Source organism: Heloderma suspectum, chromosome 5 (assembly GCF_057233095.1).
Source record: "Heloderma suspectum isolate Gila_16-S chromosome 5, 16-S_ref, whole genome shotgun sequence".
Taxonomy (NCBI): Eukaryota; Metazoa; Chordata; class Lepidosauria; order Squamata; family Helodermatidae; genus Heloderma; species Heloderma suspectum.
Window position 1 is genome coordinate 223,671,351 of NC_139462.1, and position 17,574 is coordinate 223,688,924.

The following is a 17,574-nucleotide window of genomic DNA, read 5'->3' on the forward strand; positions in this document are numbered from 1 at the left end:
TACCCAATAGCTAAAGCTCTCTGGGCCATTCACAACAGTTAAAACTATAAAATACAACATGATAAAATATAATATGAATGCTTAAAAATACAGTCGTAGTGAAAGTGGGTACCCCACATCAAACTCTAAACCACGCCCCCTTTTCAAAAGTGACAGGTGCCCCTCCCCCTTTGGGAGACTGGATGTCCCACCCTAGCCGGAATCCCACCTTTGGAAGTCCTGCCGGTCATATGACCGTCAGGGTAACCTGACGGGGGTCATGTGACCCCTCTACGAACTCATCATGCCACCGTGGACCAATAGGATGAGGTTTATCATCTGTATGATTTTGGGGAGATGTATATGGCGGATATTTAAACCCAACCTATTTAAGCACCTGAATACTAAATGTAGACCATTTTAAATATGTACACATTTACATGCATATATAGACACGGTGGCTGATTTTTCTGCAGAAGTGGTAAAACCCAGCAACTGGTGTACATAGGCTCACTGCCTCTGGTACTGGGGGGCACCTAAGTACAAGGCAGAGGTGGGATCTGGGTTTTCAAACCCAAAATCACTCTTTTGAGCCCAAATAAGGATGGTGCTGGAGGGCATCCCTTCACTTCGCAGTATGCCAGCCTCCCAGTTTTTAAAAAAAATAAAATAAAAATCAGGAGAGGCAGCAAACCTGGCAAGCACGAAGGGCGAAGGGCGGTGTCCACAGTCATCCCATTGGAGACCCTGTAAGAAGTGCCTTGCTGGACCAAACGCAAAGTCCAACAAAGACCAAATGCACTTATTGAACCCACTGGTTGGCTGCTGCCTTGTTATTTCAGGGTGGAGTGAAGGAAGAGTGCGCAATATGTTCCAAGCCTGTCTATACGGCAGAGCGCATGACCGTCCAGAATGTTCCACTGCACCACGCATGTTTCCGCTGCAAGCACTGTGGGAGGAAGCTAAGGTGAGCCACGAGACCTAAGTGGGAAACAGTGGAGCAAGCACACAGACATGGGTTCTTCAAAAAGAATTCAGCCTTAAATAGTTCTTCCCCAACTTTGTCCCCAAGACTGCCTTTGTTCAGGGGGGTGGTTGTTGCTTTTAATATCTCTCATATAAAGGAATGGCTGCCATTCACTCACATGGGGAAAAGGCTGCATTCAGCAGCCACTGGAGAGAGCTGAACATGCTCCTGATGTTTATTGTGGGAGAAGGATTTTGCCTTCTCTCAGTGGCGTCCCAGATTTTAGCTCATTTATTTTGTCCCATAGAATTAAATGGGGGCGGCGCAGAGTGGTAGGCGGCTGTATAGCAACCAAAGCTCTCCCCACGACCTGAGTTCGATCCCAGCGGAAGCTGGGTCCCAGGTAGCCGGCTCGGGTTGACTCAGCCTTCCATCCTTCCGAGGTCGGTAAAATGAGGACCCAGCTTGCTGGGGGGAAAGGTAGTCACGACTGGGGAAGGCAATGGCAAACCACCCCGCTACAGTCTGCCACAAAAACGCTCGCGCAAGCGGCGTCCCTCTAGGGGTCAGCAATGACCCAGTGCTTGCACAGGAGGAACCTTTCCTTTAGGGGACCGCGGTGGCTTAGTGGTTAAGACGCTGAACTGCAGACTGGAAGGTCGGCAGGTCAGCAGTTCGAGACCCGAGTGCTGCGTGACGGAATGAGCTCCCGTCTTCAGTCCCAGCTTCTGCCAACCTAGCAGTTCGAAAGCAAGAAATTGCAAGTAGATAAATAGGTACCGCCTCAGCGGGAAAGGTAACAGCGTTCCGTGCACCTCGGTGTTCAGTCATGCCGGCCACATGACCACGGAAGCGTCTTCAGACAGCGCTGGCTCTTCGGCTTAGAAACGGGGATGAGCACCGCACCCTAGAGTCGGACACGACTGGTTGGGGACACCTTTACCTTTTTACTGGCAATCCAGTTAATCCTTGCCTGCTTATCCCCGCCCTTTCATCTGCATATTCCCACCTGGGTTTTCTTCTTGGTGTGATGGAATCGTGTGTTGTGGATCGAATGCAGTAACAATATTCTTTCTGGTGTTTTGCAGTTTGCTCGACTACACAACCATCAACAATGCGTTCTATTGCAAAGTTCATTATAAACTGCTCGCTGAGGTTAAAGGGAGCCAAGAGGAAGATGCCAGCATCTGTCAAAAGCATCAGCAGCTACAGATAGGAGTGCCTCCAGTTCTAGCGCTGGAGTCTAAGAATAGAAGTAGTCAGTCCGGAAAGATTCTGATTAGAGAGAAAATACAACCAAGGCTTTCTGGTTTACATCCACAGGTTAGCCTGAGAGCACCCAAGCAAGCAAGGCAACCAAGCAGTGAGAAAGCCTCACAGAACCAGTTGGCCAGAACTAGTAGGCCACCTTTAAAAGAAGCCGCTGAAGATGACACAGGCAGAAAACATTATAGACCCAGAACAACCAAGAAACCACTTCAAGATCCCATACTGAGTCTGCACAGACAAAACAGAGCAGATGAGAAACCTCACAAGGCCCTGAAAGATAAGTCAACAGCAGAAACGGCTCAGTTGGAAAAGAAGCAGAGCCAATTACCCAGAGTCACATTTCCAAAGAAAGGGAAGCAGGTTTCACACTGGGTTAAAACAGTGGGTGGGAATGGGGATCTGGGAGTGTTGGAAAAGAGACTGTTGTTCATGGATGAAAGCATCCTCGGAGATCAGGCAAGAAAACAAGGACACAGCGTATCAGAAAAGGCCATGATACTCCAACACAACTCACTCAAATGGAAGAGGTGTGTCCCCATGGTCTCACCTTTAACATCAATCCCTCCAAAGCCTTTATCTGTTGGTTCAATGCCCTGCCACTCAGAAGCACTTAGAACTGAGAAAGTAACTCATTTTGCTGCTATGAGAGTTGCTGTGGCTGATCCTTCTAGTCTTGCCAAAGTTCCTTTTGTGGATAAGAAGTCTATCAGATCTTCTTCCAGCAAGGATACATCTGATGGAAGGTATGGCAAGCAGATTTTGGCAAGAACTGAACCCCTTCCTAGAGCCAGGATGAAGTTACCTGCATTGCCACCACCAGACAGCAAACAGAAGAGGAAGCCTCCAGAAACCAGCAAGAGTAACAAACTGATTAATCTGGTACTTGAAGAGGTGGAACAATTGAGTCACATCAACACTGAACCAATGGAAGGTCCCAACCCTTCCCAGGGTAAGCCTGAAGCTTCAGTATACCTACCTGAACACAAAGAGGAGAAAAGCAATAAAAAAGAAAATGACAACACAACGTCAGCTTCTTACCTTGATTCAGTGGAGATGTGCCTGACAACTGAGCAGGGAAGTGAACTGTCTTGGGTAAGCAGGAATGAGTTTCCTGAGGAACAAAGGCAAATCATGTACTCAGCAAGTCTGCGGAGACCACCAGAAAACCAACTTTATCCTGAAACCCACAGTGAGGAGGTAGAGGTTAAAAAGGAGAAAGAAATGCAGCCAGGAAGAATATTATCAGATGGCTTTGAGATTCTCAACTGCATTTCTGATCAGGCCTCCCAAGGCACCAAACCTGAAGGGGGAGACATCTCTTCTGCTGTAGGAGCAGAAATGGAAGGTGGCCTTTCAATATCCAGCTCACAAGCAGGTGACCCTGAAAATATGGACGTTCCACCCAGAAATAACCCACAAGATGCCACTTTGACCTGCAACACAACAGTGTCTGCTTATGAAAACCCAGAACCAAGTGGCTCACCTGTAAAAACAGCCATCACAGATGGAGAATTGCCAAGAAAGGCCAGCAGTGAAAATGATATTCAGCTCAAGCCCCAGGAAGGTGCTTCTGGCAGGACCATCCCCCAGGCTCCTACTCCACAGGTCAAAGAGCCAGAAGCATCCAGCTCCTGTGAGGTCCCATACTGGACTGAAAACCGAGTGACAGGAAATATAAATGTGGATATGAAACCTCAGGGTGATCATGGCTTGACTGTGCAGGCAATCTGCAGTAAAGGTAGTGCAGCTTATTCTGCCAGAAAGCAACCATTAAAAAAAGCAAGGAATCCCTTGGCTCACTTTTTTGCTCTCAAAACTCAAGGTAGTTCTCCCAAGCAGGAACCAGCAGCAGGGACTAAGAAAGCACATAAGTCTCCATCTGCCTTAGCTACATTATTTGGATACTCTTTGGATAAAGGCAAAAATCAGAAGGAAAGGCTAGGAAAACCATTAGCAAAGCCTTCAGAGGAAGCAAGTGATAAAGACCAGTTAGAGCCTGGCACTTACAAGAAAGAGAATGCCTCTGAAGTTTTTATTCAGACAAGAACTTCAGATGCAGGCCTACAGGATCCAGAGGAGAATTATGGAAGCCACTCAAGCAATGGGCAAAGAAATAGTTCTCCATCCTTGGACAGTGCTAAAGCCTTTGGTGGCAATACATTATCTACAAAACTGGGCATAGATATTTCAAGCAGCATTGAAGCATTATCTGGAATGGACAGCCTTGAAGTTCCCAAACAATCCATTTTGAATATGGAAACTGTACTTGGGGACCAAGGCACGGCCTCACCATTTGACAACTCTCAGAATTCTCTACCAACTACAGAGCAAATGTTGCAGTGTCCTGCAGCCAATTTGGTGGAAACCAACTCTGAAATAAATGTTGCCTCTAGAGGTGATCTTTATGATCAATGTCTACGTAAGTTCCCTAAAGTGGCCAGTTTAGATAGTCAAGATGTGGAGCCAAAGGCTAGAAATATTTCTTTATTAGGCCCTTCCAGAGAAGATGAGGCTCAATTATTAGACTGGAGCTATCCGGTACCAGATATGCTTTTATTTTCTGTGGGAGTAGACAGATCAGTAAACATGCAGGGAAGAGATCCACAGCCCACTCCTGATTTGGACACAGGAAGTGTGCAAATGAAAGATGAACCTTGCTCTGGTTTGAACTCATCAGAAAACCTCACACAGATCAACAGCCCACATCAGTTTTCACAATCTGGGCCCCTTACGGTGACCAAAGGTAATAGTCTATATAACAAAGACCCTCCAGAAACTGGAAATTCTGAGACATTTCAGCATCCTGATCCGATGTCCTGGTGTCAGTTCAGTACAGGTAACTCCTTTGGACCAGGTCCTCATGTTAAACAACCTACTACGGATAGCTACTCCACTGGAGGAAATCACTTTCCCCCATTGCCTGCATCCCATCAACATATTCCAGAGCTCCTTAGAGATGCCATCCAGGGCATGGAAGAAGAAAGAGCAGCTGTGGCAAAAAGACCTTCAGAAGATCCAGTGCTAGAAGAAGAAAGCAATCGGACATAAAGAAGTCTTCCATAATGTTATTTGAACCCCATATTTTGTACCCTGTGGGCCAACTTATCCCTCTTCCCTTCACACATGCACACACACACACACATGCACACACACACACACACACACACACACATAAAAATACCCAGGGCTGGCCCCAAACAGTTTTCTGCCTGAGGCAAAGGACAAGGTGGTACCTTGCCCCACCCCACCTCCTGATTTAAGGCAATCTCTTACAGAGGACAGTCCTCTATTTGAAAGGCTGCCAGAGGACCATCCTCTATTTGAAGGATGGTCCAGTCCAAGTCTGGTACAAAGATGAAGAACCATAAGAAGGGAGAGCAGTAGGGGTTGAAGGTGCCCATCAATACTTAGCACCTGGACAGAGCAGACTGAACAAGCACACAGGTCACCTGGTCACAATCTTCCCCACTATGAAGTTACCTTTCTATTTCAGTTACAGTAATTTCTAGATTTGCATTTATACATGAAAATGAGCATATATAACTTTTATGCAAATCTGTGGCTTCTTTTGTCCTCTTTTTTGGTGATGCAGACCCTGATTCCATGTACAAAAGCCACCCGGGACTGTGTCCTCCACTGCAACTAAGGGCAGCAGGGTAGCTTAGGAGGTGTGTGGCAGACATATAGCTCTATTCGTTCCACGCCCCTCAGCATCTGCTGCCTGAGGCAGCCTCCTCATTCTGCCCAATGGTAGGACCAGCCCTGAAACCCATAACTTATTGTCAAAACTTATTCCCTGCAAAGTCCTGGGTCCAAAGTCCTGGGTGCAGGGCAGGGCACAGCATAGGTGAGTATGGAACCAAGACCAGTGGCAAGCTGTCCTCTTGTTGGTCAGACCACTGGGTAACCCTGAGCCTGAAACGTTTTTAGCAGTCAGGCCATATCACATGACCTGTTCTGGCCTATTGTTGTTCAAGGGGCTTTTTCCTTCTTTTTTGCTGATTGGGGGAGGGAGGCAGTATCTTGTTCCTTCCCACCTGTGACCAGAGCTCTAGTGCATGTCCTGAATCCCTGCCTGTGGTCCCATAGGAGGACAGTGAGCATAAATCCTAGCATACACCTATTCCTTAATTTTTTTAAAAAAGTGTGTTGAACAAGGATATAACAGTTGACCTGTTCTGAACCATTCACAAGAGCAGTACAACATATGGAAATCCACTCTGCTGCTGTTGACTTTGGTGCGTTAACAATGGCCACGCTAATCCGCCTGCAGTTTGTTGTGAATGGGAACTTAAAACAAATGCACTCCTATCCGTGTTGAGCAGTACATGGATTTATACCTAAGCACCATGAAAGTATGGGCACCATGGAAGAGTTGCATTTTATGCAATCAGGTTAGAAAAAAAAACACAATAGAAAAAAATGGTACAGTAGCAAAACAAAACAAAAATAGCAAAAAGGATACAAGCAGCAATTTTTTCAAAAGATTTTTTGTGGGTAGGAATATATTTCTCTCCAAAGCCCCAGTATGACAAAGTGTAAACTGTTTTTCTCATGCATCAAAGGTAATATACTAGACTCCAGTTAGCCCCTAACTGATCTCCTTTGGGATTCTTTAACCAAAAATATTCATTACATGTGCTCTGGATACAAATTTGCAATATTGTTATTTTACCACTGCATCGAGCCTTTCCCCATTAAAATTCCAGAATGGAAGGGGTAGCTTTTTCACCCTTGCTGCTGGGCAGAAGTGAACAAGGGAAGAGACTGCACTTCAGTGGTTGATCAACTGCTTTGCACACAGAAGGTCCCAGGTTCAATCCCTGTCATCTCCAGGTAAATTATCAAGTAGTGAATGATACATCAGTTGTGTGTATGCTGCCATCTTCCCCATGAAGACCTGGTCATCAGATATTTTTAAAGATTGTTCACCTTTCAGGTTCTCCATCTGTCTTAACAGAAAACAGAATGTGATGTTTGTCCATATCTTTTTAGCTCTCTTCTCTTCCTGTCAGTTATTTATGGGCAATAGTGAACTTGTCTTCAGCGCAGGGAAATTTGAGCATAAGTGTGCACAAAGGGGGAAAGGGGGACATATCCTGGAAACTGGCATTCCTCTTTTTTTCCCAGGAGAGTGTTTGTGTCATAAGGACATAAGAAGAGCTGTGCTGGATCAGACCATGGGTCCATCTAGTGCAGCATTCTGTTCACGCAGTGGCCAACCAGCTGTCGATGGGAAACCCACAAGCAGGACACAAGTACAACAGCACCCTCCTTGACCATTAAAAAAAATGTCCTTGGCCATTAAAAAAAGAAGAGAAGCAGCACCTAGCATAATGAAAAGATGTAGTGACACCAGTGATTAAACTGTGGTTTCAATAAACCCAATATTAGCCATGAGAGCTAAATGAAATCTACAAAAGCATATATATTGCTAGATGCTATATGTTGGGGACAAGATATAGGAGAAGACCATCTGGTTGGCCATTGCTGGAAACCAAGCACTGGACTAGACAGGTCTTTGTTCTGATCCAACAGGGTCATTCTTAAGTTCTTGAGACCCTTGATACTTAGTTTGCCCCATTGACATGGTGTTTGGCTGGACTGCCCATAATAATCAAGGTTAGAAACTGGCAACCTTTGACATTCATCTCCTAAGGTCACCGTTTTAACTGGATGACCTTCAAATCCTTTCACGGCTCTGTGATTCTACAAAACCACAAAAAGACATAGAACCTCATTCTCTCCATGCTCTGCTTCCCCCGCTCCATTCTTCTTCTCCCCCAACCATCTCCTTCAACGAGCCCTAAACCCACTAACAAATTGGAGAGAGCAACCAGTTTAGTGCATCCCAACTGACTCTCCTCTTGCTCAGAAAAAATAAAGAAATCCTTAACTAGCATTACTCTGTGAAAAGGAAATTGCTCTCTCTAACCCTGAGGGGAGCCAGTGCCCAAAATAACACATTACCAGATGAAAAAGGGATCAATTAAATTTCTCTTGGCCAAGGTTGCATCCCAAAGGATTAGGGATGATAAAAGGCAACTGTGAGCCTCCCAACATGCATTAACAGGACCAGAGCACATGCTTAGCATGTAGTTTTGGTACCAGATTAGCCATCTTCTTCTACACAGAGAAAATTAAATATTGTTTTCTGCTCTTGCTTCCCTAAGAAATGAGAAGTACAAAGACAGTGTTTACGGAATAAGTTTCCTTTGGTAAGTTTCCTGAAGACTTGTGGTGTCCTCATAAGAACCTGCCTCTTTATAAATGAAAAGCTTCATTAAAGGGGCGGATAAGAAAACACACACAGACAGGCAATGCTGGTGTCAAACCACATCAGCAGTCAAATACTACTTTGCCCCAGAAACCTCTTAGCAACTCTGCCGGGCTATGCAGGACTAAATGCAGTCCTCATCCTAGTGGGTGGGTGTGACTCAATACAGAAAACATTCCAAGGTAGCTTTACAGTCCAGAGGTGTGCAACCCGCGGCCCGCGGCCTGATTTCAAAAGCCCTCTGCAAGCGACCAGTTCAGATCGCTAGCAAGAGTGATCTCTCTCTCTCCCCCAGCAGCCTGCTGGAAGGGGGGGGGCAGCAGAAAAAGAGAGAGAGAGAGAGAGAAAGTGGTGGCAGAAAGAGATAGATAAAAAGGGCTGGCAGAGAGCGGGGGAGGGAAGGAGAAAGGGCAGCAGGAAGAGAAAGAGAAGGAAGGAAGGAAGGAAGGAAGGAAGGAAGGAAGGAAGGAAGGAAGGAAGGAAGGAAGGTGGTGCAGAGACGGGGGTGGCAGAAAGAGGAAAGGGGTGATCCTACCCACTTTTGACTCTGATCCGACCTACCACTTACTTCAGCCCCACCCATTACCAGTATGCAGCCCTGACAATTACCCCTGAGGGAATGTAGCCCTTGAGAGAAGAAAGGTTTCCCACAACACTGACCATAGTTTCCTTTCCATTGTCCCCCATCAAGTACCAGGCTTTATCAGAGCAGTTGATTTTTCCCACTCATTCAGTATATAGAGAGATGTGCAGTGGGGATTCTAATCCATGTTGAAGGGTAGTTATTCCGGATTAACCTCTCTGGTATAAAAAGGTGTGATCCTGAAGATGCCAGTCTAGTCCCCTAAGGGGAGCAAGAGACTACATCTGAGTGCATATCTTGGATGGGCCCCAAAATAGATGATTCACCTCATGCTGATGAGTCAACAGTTGCCATTATTTCAAGCACAGTATGTGCTCAAACTCTTCTGAGATGAAGAAATGGTGGCTGCAAGCCAGAGCTCTCCGTATGCTCCAGCACACACACAGAGCTCCTGAACAAATTGGCTGTCACGTTCATGTCAATGAGGGAGGGTCACTTTGAAAGAGATAGGAAGGAGGGGTAGAGGAAGAACATTGGACTTGAATCAGAGCATTCAAGTGAAGCTCCCCTGATAACTTGGCCAAATCACCACCTTTCATTCTAGTCTAACTAGGGCCAGCCCTACCATTAGGCAAAGTGACATGGCTGCCTCAGGAATCTGATCCTGGGAGGGGCTGGGGAAGGGTGGCAAGGGGTTGGAGGACAGAGCTGGATGAGTATCACACAACCTGCCCTGCACCCCCTAAACTACCCTGCCACCCTCAGGTGCAGTACAGGTAGGCAGCACTGAAGTAAGATTCAACCGCCTGTCTGCTCAGCTTCCATACCTGGAATGGAGGGAAAGCGCCATCTTGTTCTTTCCCTCAGGCAGCAAAACATCTTTGGCCAGTATGAATCCATCAAGGCTGTTAAGAGAATAAAATGGGGGAAACCCATGAGCCCCTTTCACATTGGGTGGGATACAATATATTGTAAAAGGAAGCACCAGATCCCTGAACCTGCAATGAATAGCTAAATCAGTGCATCTGGCTGCTATACTCACCCAATTTATTACTTTAAGAAGCCACTTTGAGCATCTCTACAGCAGCCTAAAATCCCACATTTAAAATGGGGCTTTCTGCTTCCATTTTAAATGCAGGATCACAACAACTCCCTTCACGTGCTCTTCCTTTCCCCCTTCCCCTTTCCCCCTCCTTCTCCCCTTTATCAAAGTCTTCCATATCTTTCATTGATCTCGCTCTTCTTCTTGCAGCTTTTCCTCTTTTCACGGAGGGGACTCAAACGGAACACAAGCAGGGTAATGATAGCTCATTATCTGCGATCTATTTAAAAATGGAATAAGGGTCATTTAGTGCAGGAGACACCATGCAGGTTCACAACGTCATCTAAAGAGCCCGCAAACTTCCGTGAGTAACCAAACTCAAACGCAGGATAAAAAGACAAACACTCCCTGTGAAGGAGCCCTTTAACTCCATGGCTGTTGAAGGCTGTTGAAGGCAGTTTCCTCTGGAACATAGGATGCTGCCATATGCCATGTCAGACCATCGGCCCATCTAGTTCAGTATTGGTTAGCCCTGCCTTCTCCAACCTGGGGAATTCATCTGGTGCCCTCCAGATGGTTTGGATTTCAACTCCCATCAGCCCTAGCCAGAATGGCCAATGGTCAGGAATGCTGGGAGTTTTAGTCCAACACATCTGGAGGACACCAGGTTGGGGGGCGGCTGGTCTACAATGGCTGACAGGGATTCAGAAGGGTCTTCCCTATCTGGAGATGCCGGGGATTAAACCTGGGACCCCCAGCATGCAAAGCAAGAGCTCTGCCACTGAGCTATGGCCCTTTCCCATAAATTAACATACATACAATTTATCATGTCTGTGAGCATTCTGTTCTTTTCAGAGCATAGAAGATCTTTTGCGGGGAAACGTATCTGGTCATCACAAAGAGCGCTGGCTCCAGGTTTCTGAGGGGCCTTAGGCAAGACACCCTCAATGGGCCCTCTTCCTCAGTGAGTCCACCCGCTCGCTGCCATTGTCACTAGCTGCTATTGCTCCTCAACAGCAGCAGCAGCATCATTAGTACCATGCACTTGCTTGACAGGCAGAGAACCAGTGGGCAAGCCGGCCATGGCATCTTCTGCTCCGCCTCCTCACCACCTCCATTGTCTGGGCCACAGCAAGAGGCAGGTGAACCAGCAGGTTGCCATGGAGAAGAGGAGGAGCAAGTCCGGGGTGCTCTTGTCAGTGGGCCCCTGCTGGGGTGTGGGCCCTCGGCAGGTGCCCGACTGTGCCTAGCCTTGGTGCCAGGCCCAATCACAGATTGTAAAACTGTTTCTCTGTCTTTCTCTTCTCTCCAGAAGGACTTTTGTGTTTGTTTTTAACAAATCAATATTTATTTTTCCCAGGTTGCACACTCTGTATTATGAACGTACAGTGTTGTTCTATAACTTCAAAGAATACTTGCTGTTTTCAAAAGTAGACTAGGCAAATCAGGAATAAAAACAGAGTCCTTCAAAGCTCCCTCACTCTGGTTTACTTCCATCTGACTCTCAATTATGAGAAAATGTGCAGAGTGCTTTTTGTTTACCACCAGTCCCACACACTTAGGATTAAAGAGAGCAGGCATTTCAGAATAGATGGCATCTTCCTTTTTCTTTCTTCCTTTTTTCTCTTTTAGGAGGTGTGAAGGGAGGAAGGGGGGTGCCCTGGCTCCCGACGACGTATGCAGGGACAAACAATTGCCAGAGTAGGCTGTTTACCGCCCTTTATGTCCACCTCAACCTGAGCCACAGGACTTTCAGACCTTGCAGGACACTGTTGAGGCTTAGGAAATAGGGCTTTGCTCCACCACACCCTATTCCCAAGCCTCAAGCCTGAAACCTTAAACAGTAGCAATTAACCAAGAAGACAACTCTGGATTTAGTATTAAGCCTTACTTCGAAGGAAGCACACACACAACTCGTATTTACATAGGGTAAGGGGAAAGGGGGGAATAAAAAGCCATACAAGAACCAGAGTAAACTTTGGAAACAATGCTTCAGGCAGAAAATAACAAAAGTTACCTACACCTGTCCATGCACACCTAAGTATGTGTCTTCACAAAGAACAGGGCCCAAAATTAATACACACTGGTGCATTTGCGCAAGTGTGAATTAGCACTAACCACCCCCCTTCCCCCAAAAGTGAAAAACTGGTCCACAAGTCAACAGAATCCGCAGGACTTGGAAAAAGCTGATCCGCTGTGGATTTCTCTGACTTCCCTACCTGCTCCGAGAGGCCTTATAAATTGGGGAGGGGGGAAGGTCCTCAGTGCTCTCCTCCAACCTCCCACCAAAATAAGGACTGCAACATTCTCATTCTAAAAGGGGACTGTTAACAGGGACTGGCCGATGAGCTCATATTACGCCGGTACTTTTCCAGCTGCACTGGCTGCCAGTCCATTTCCAGGCCTGATTCAAAGTGCTGGTACTAACATTCAAAGCCCTTAATGGCTTGGGGCCAGGTTACCTGAAGGAACGCCTCCTCCCATATGTGCCTGCCCTGACCCTAAGATCATCCACAGTGGTCCTTCTCCGTGAGCCCCTGCCAAAGGAAGTGAGGTGGGTGTCTACTAGGAAGAGGGCCTTTTCTGCTGTGGCACCCAAGCTGTGGAATGAGCTCCCTAGTGAGGTTCGCCTGGCACCTACATTGTATTCCTTCCGACAGCAGGTGAAGGCCTTTTTATTTTCCCAGGCATTTTAGCATTCTAGTCTTTTAGCTTTGCTGTTTGAAATCTGTATTTTAAATCTCTGCATTGCTGCTAGGTTTTATTCTGGTTGTATTGTTATACTGTGGTTTTAATGCTTTTATATTTTATATTGTTTTACTGTGTGCTTTTTGATTTTAATTTTTGTGAACCGCCCAGACAGCTTCAGCTATTGGGAAGTATAGAAATGAAATAAATGAAATAAATAAAGTAATGATAAGTAAAAGGCCTGATATGTCAAGAGAAGGCTTTTGTGGCCTACAAAAAGGGACAGCAGAATGATCTTGAAAGGCAGGAGACAAAGCCAAGTGCTAACTGCTGATGGGCGACACGGGCCTTCTCTGGCGTGTCAGTAGTTGCAACTGATGGTACACTGCTCCATCTTAATGCTTTTTGTATTGTTATTGTAGCTTATAAATTGTTTTTAATAGTGTTTTAATATTGCATTTAAATGTGATTTTTAATATTGGTATGTAATCGCTTGGAGATTTTTTCTATTAAGTAGTATGTAAGTATTATTAATAAATTAAATTAAATTAAACTTTAAGGCCTTTGCTGTCCCTCCTTTTGCTTCTTTATAGTTAAACCAGACTTGGGCCAGAGAGCCTTTCCAGCTGAGGATGCCAGAGGAATGTCTTCTGGTAACCCTTCAAACAGAGGACCGCCCTCTGTAAAGTAGGGCATATGGTCACCTTTTGGGGAGTGGGATTGCTGGTTCGTTAGTGTCTCCCTTTTCTCTCAGAGGAAAGCCCATCAGCAATGCCTCCCCTCCGGCATTAGCATGTTATGCATTAACTTCAGAGACATGGGTGTAAATTAGAATGTGTCAGCACTTATTCCTCAAGCTGGAATAGTGATGATTCATATTCCTTATGCCACATTTATATCTTATGAATGCATAAGCTGCCATATACTGGGCCAAATCATGGGCCCCTATAACTTCAAAATACAAACTCTGGTGGACCACAGCTCTCCAGGGTTTCAGGCAGTGGCTTTCCCAGCTCTGCTACCCCAAATCATTTTTTAAAGAAACACAAGGGAACCTGAACATTGAATGTGGGATTTTTTGCATGCACAACATATGCTCCGCCATTGATATCTTTTTAATCGGAGAACCTGATAACTAAACTGCAACCTTGTGCATGAAAAGCATGTTCTCCACCATTAAGATTATTTTAAGTGTTGGTTCTGGGGAATTGAACCTGGGCCTTTGTACATGCATAGAGTGTGCAGTTCCACCTTCCCCATCTTGTCATCTGCTTCCACCATGTTTGAAATTTCGTTCTCACCCCACTCTCACTTTCCTGGCTATTTTCTAAAAAGGGAGGGCTATAGTTTGCCTGGAAGCCGATACCCTCTGCCCTGGAAATAGTCCATCCTGCCCCCTATGCTCAAGAACAGAATGCACAATTCTTCCCTCTGTCCAAAGCCCTTTCGAATATTTGTCAGTGTGCCCATCTATTTTTTTTATTTTAAATATTTTTGACACTGCTCTCCAGTATGAGTTTCCCACAGAAGCGTCCAAAAAAAAGGAACAAAATGGCAATACATCAAAAAATAAAAATAAACTAGCAATACACATAAAGAAGAGTAACCAGAAAACATCAGTTACTAAAAGTACAGAGAAATAAAAAGACCTTAACTTGCCTTCAAAAAGACAAAAGGGAAAGAACCGTACAACCTTCTTGCAGTTCCAGGGCTACAACTGAGAAGGCCTTGCTCCTTGTGGAGGTACCGCCTAACCTTGACGTAAGACAGAACTTCAAGCAGGGCCTTATTAATAGATCTTAAAAGTTGGGTGGTGTTCATGTGGGAGAAGACACTCCCTAAGTTGGTCAGGATCCAAGCTGCTTATGGCTTCATAGTGTTAGATAAAAAGGGGAGGTCATAAGTAGCTAGTGCAGCTAGTGACTTGGTCACGTAGGCATGACACGTGACAGATGAGTCAGCTTAAACAGAGCAGGCGAAGAAACAAATAACAATGGGTCAGTTTATACTGAGAGCAGGCGAAGAGACAAAGAACAATGGGTCAGTTTAAACTGAGAGCATACACAGAGACAAGAACTGATGGAGAAGTATTGAGCTGTTAGGGGTGGGTATAAAAAGATTGGGCGCGCCATGTTCTGGGTCCAGACTGCTCTGTACCCGTTTTGCAAAACGATCAATAAAACTTTGTTGGCTCCACTGTCGCCTGCCTGGCCTCTCATTTGACCAGAAGCAAGAACTTTTTCTAATAATAGGTCTCAAAACCAGTATCTTGAATTGGGCCCGGAAAAAAATAGGGAGCGAGCGAAATTGTTTCAAAATAGTGAAATGTAAGTATGCCCATTCAAACCTGTTAAAACTGTAGGTGGGCCAAACTTTCAGAATCCTGAAACACTGGCGCAAATGGGGGGGGAAGCAAAATTGGGCAGTGCATGTTTAGATCCCAGTAATGTCCCCAGAATATAGCCTTTCTGAGGAAATACTCCCCCACAAGTGGAATTAGCTTAAAATAGCCAAAATTCCTCCCTGCACTTTCACAGATTCCAAATGGAGACATGAACGTGCCGGGGGGGGGGGGGGTGAATTTTCACCTGGCTCTCTGTAAAAGTGGCAACATTCTGAAGTTTCCAGGCCCTCCTCAAGGCACCCCTCCCATAGCCTACAACGCAGTGATATAATCTGGAAGTCACTAAAGCCTGAATTACGGTGACCAAGTCCAACTTCCAGTAGCAGGCGCAGCTGGCATATCAGCCAAAGATAAAAAAGCGCATTAGGCCTAATCCTATGTCTCCCCCCATATCTAAATTGCCTTTTTCTCTAAGCTAAGCACAACCAGTTCCTTTCAGCCTCCCCTGATAAGATTTATATTATAGGAAACTGATGGCATCTCGTTGCTTTCCCAGAATCCTTGTCCAGTTTGTCGACACTTCTTTGAACTGTGGAGTTCGGAACAAAAAGGAACAGATCGCAAATGAGGTCTCAGCCATGTCAAATGGACCGGTGCTATAATTTTTCTGAGAAGCAAGACATCTGGATGTACAGATCTAATACAGCATTTGGCTCTCCCAGCCATCTAGAACAAAAATCAAGCTTTCCTCACTGAAAGCTCAGCACCTTCAACGTATCTGAGTTTTATCTAAATGGAAAAATTGTTCCCATGTCCATTTTTGTAAGCACTGGGACCACGGCGTTTCCGATCAGTTGCCACCATATCTGGTGCTAGAGATCTGGGCAAGCCAGCCACCGGTGTGCATACTGCGTATTTCACAGACCGCGCCCAAAAGGAAATACTAGGACAGAACAGTGGAGGGGAGCTATCTTGAAAATCCACTGTGGCCATGCAATAAAGGTCAGAACAACATGGCCATTCTTATGCAGAAGTAACAACATCCTTTGCACGGTATCTGAGCTTTGGGTGAACCATCCAGCTGGTGTCCCAAGTTGGGTGGGAGGATTACGTTTGGTGAACTGAACAGTGATCTTTTTGGTGGGGTGGGGCTCCTACAGAGATCTGTCTTGGGACCAACGGTGACTGACAAGACAGAGATCTTGGGGCTGTAGTGGACAGCTCGATGAAAACGTTGGCCCAGTGTGCAGCTGCCGTGAAAAAGGCAAATTCCATGTTAGGTATAATTAGGAAAGAATCGAAAATGCCAATATCACACTACCCTTATACAAATCTATTGTGCGACCACGCTTGGAATACTGTGTACAGTTCTGGTCACAGCACCTAAAAAAGGATATGGTAGAGTTCAGAAAAGGGCAACTAAAAGGATAAAGGGGCTGAAGCAACTCCCCTATGAGGGAAGGTTACAACAGCTGGGATGGTTTAGCTTGGAAAAAAAAGAGGGTAAAGGGAGACATGATAAAGCTGTTCACAATTATGCAAGGTGTGGAGAATGAGGGTAGGGAGACATTTTGGCCCTCCCAGCCATCAAGAACAAAAATCAAGCTTTCCTCATTGAAAGTTCAGCACCTTTGACTTATCTGAGTACATCTATATAGAAAAATTGTTCCCATGTCCATTTTTGTAAGCATTGAGACCATGACGTTTCTCATTGGCTACCACCATATCTGGAGCAACTCCCTTGTGAGGAAAGGTTGCAGTTAAACTGTGGAATTCACTACCACAGGCTGCAGTGATGGCCACTGATTTGGATGGCTTTAAAAGGGGGTTAGACAAATTCATGGAGGAGGAGGCTACGAGTGGCTACTAGGCCCTGATGGCTATATATTACCTCCAGTACCAGAGGCAGTGAGCCTATGTACACCAGTTGCTGTTGAACATGGGCAGGAAGGTGCTATTGCACTCATGCCCTGCTTGTGGGTTCCCAGTCGATAGCTAGTTGGCCACTGTGTGAGCAGAAGGCTGAATGAGATGGACCCTTGGTCTGATCCGGGAGGGCTCTTGTTATGTTCTTATGCCTGTGAAAATCGTCCCCAAAAAGTTACATGTCCCATCATTCCTTTGGACTCCACGGGAAATTGCTATTGCTGCTAGAGGTGTGTACTCTCGATGAATTCTGTAATTATCCGGCCATCTTCTTTCTGTTCAACAGGTCCATTTTCAAAGCTACCGTTGACAGTCTTGTTGGACCTAATGAAAAGGGGTATAGTTAAATATGACAAAAAGTAGCCCTCTGTCACTCAATACCCTCACCAGCTGCATTGCCACCGCTTCGGTGTAGAATGCCATTCACCTGGTTATTTGTGGTGAACAGAAACACTCTCCAAGCTATTAAGAAGTGAATGTTTAAACTGAAAGAGATTGG

General features: G+C 45.7%; 1 protein-coding gene across 14 annotated transcripts in view; it reads right to left on the bottom strand.

The window, feature by feature from the left end:
* Window positions 1-1,279: 1,279 nt before the first annotated feature.
* Window positions 1,280-17,574, bottom strand: part of LOC146345207 (solute carrier family 22 member 13-like) — a 57,448-nt gene continuing 41,153 nt past the window's right edge. For 7 of the 14 annotated variants that reach the window (XR_014792473.1, XM_084859415.1, XM_084859414.1 and 4 more), the window contains one exon: window positions 1,280-17,399. Coding sequence is in view for 6 of the 14 variants with exons in the window: in XM_084859415.1 (XP_084715541.1) it covers window positions 17,300-17,399 (100 nt within the window). In the remaining 8 variants the exon portion in view is untranslated. The remainder of the gene's footprint in view (window positions 17,400-17,574) is intronic. The other 7 variants (XR_014792471.1, XR_014792469.1, XR_014792470.1 and 4 more) reach the window with 7 other exon arrangements.